The 1,590-nt window shown below is 38.2% G+C and overlaps 1 protein-coding gene across 1 annotated transcript; it reads left to right on the top strand.

Annotated features, from left to right (window-relative positions):
• Positions 1–531: 531 nt before the first annotated feature.
• On the top strand, positions 532–1,562 carry LOC118757204 (the record flags this gene model as incomplete). Its single annotated transcript, XM_036491935.1, has 1 exon — positions 532–1,562. A coding segment is annotated over exon 1 (1,031 nt), but the record flags the coding sequence as incomplete, so codon positions are not given.
• Between the last annotated feature and the right edge of the window lie 28 nt (positions 1,563–1,590).

Here is a 1,590-nt window from a genome sequence, read left to right as displayed (position 1 = left end):
TCGATGGACCTAGTTCCACTTCCTCTAACACAACTTCAACACGCCACGCCTTCCAGGTATGCGACCTTAAAAAAGTGAAAAATGTTAATCAACAAGCAAGCAAACAAGAAAGGTGTAAAAATCAGTTACCTTCATATATTTCTCTATGGGTCCGGGCGAATACTTCACGACCCGGATGTCGACGATTGGGGTATCGCTCTGCATAGAGCCTTTGAGCAGCTCTGGCATTACAGCAAGCTTCACCGTAAATTAGGTGAATATCCGCATATTCATGCGACGTATACTGCGTTCTCTGTCATAGTATTAATAACACAATGTTCGTCCAATTTCACAAAATCCACTTTCACTAATTCCGGTAAGTAACATAAAATAATGTCAGGAGCAGGTAATAATGTACCTTTGTACTATTTAGCATGTCATTTGACGGCTTATTATTCCAAAACCAACTTACTATTGACTGTATACCAACGACGTTCACTGAAGATCAACAACACAAACGCCAATATTTGGTTTAATAAACAGTGTATTGCTATGAATATTATACCAAAGTACGCACAAATGAAACCGAAATCAAAAACAGCAGCGAGTCAGAAAATTGTTAGGAGAGCCGAGAACAACTACATCCAATGTGAATTAAAAAACTTGCACGCCAAAAAGGAACATACAAATGCGGAGCTATTGGCCATCTACCTACAGTTAGCGGAGCATCTGCCAATCCAAACCCTGATGGAAATAATAGAGAAAATAAAAGCCAATAATAAAAAACTCATGAAAAAGAAGTATGAAAGGTTGAACAAGAAACTCGTTAACTTGAGGACGAAGCAAAGCAACCACAAAATCATGAAAGATGCAGAACAGAAATTCTACTCCCGATTTGTAAACTTGACGGAGGTTTACATCAATGAGCAAGAAGCAGAACTATTAAAAAAAGGCCTCAAACGCAACATTGAAAGTTACAACCGAAAGAGGGAACTTGAACAAACTATCGTGGATACTGAAGTTATTATATCACGGCTTCCAACTGAAGAACAGGAGCACGCCAGACACATATGTCGGCACATAATTGAAAAAGACATAAATGCCAAGAAAACTAGGAAGCAGAAGAACGAAAACCAAACCATAAAAGGGCTCAAAGAAAAGCTAAGGGCAAACAATGTTATAACCACAAAAGCAGACAAAGGCAATACCACCGTATTAATTAATAAAAAAGATTACATAGAGAAAACTGAAAATCTAATAACTGAAATAGGGTGCAATAAATTGGGAAAAGATCCCACTGAAGAATACCAAGCAGCAATAAAGAATACCATAAAGAAAAGCACAACCATAATAAAGGATAATCTACCATATAGACTAACACTTATGAACCCGATTGTCCCTCCGTTGATTGCCTTGCCGAAGACACACAAACCAGGCACCCCGATGAGACCTATCATTAATTACAAGTCTGCTCCCGGATACAGACTTTCCAGGCACCTAAAGACGCTGCTGAAGGATAGTCTGGATCTACGCAATAAATATACTATTACAAATACAACGGAAATAATCGAGAAGATGAAATCGTTGAAGATCAACGAAAACACTAAATTC

Source organism: Rhagoletis pomonella, unplaced genomic scaffold, assembly GCF_013731165.1.
Source record: "Rhagoletis pomonella isolate Grant_MI unplaced genomic scaffold, Rhpom_1.0 Rhpom_scaffold_15306, whole genome shotgun sequence".
In the NCBI taxonomy this organism is placed as follows: domain Eukaryota; kingdom Metazoa; phylum Arthropoda; class Insecta; order Diptera; family Tephritidae; genus Rhagoletis; species Rhagoletis pomonella.
Note: the sequence above shows the minus strand (reverse complement) of the source record. Positions and strands in the feature narration are given on the sequence as shown.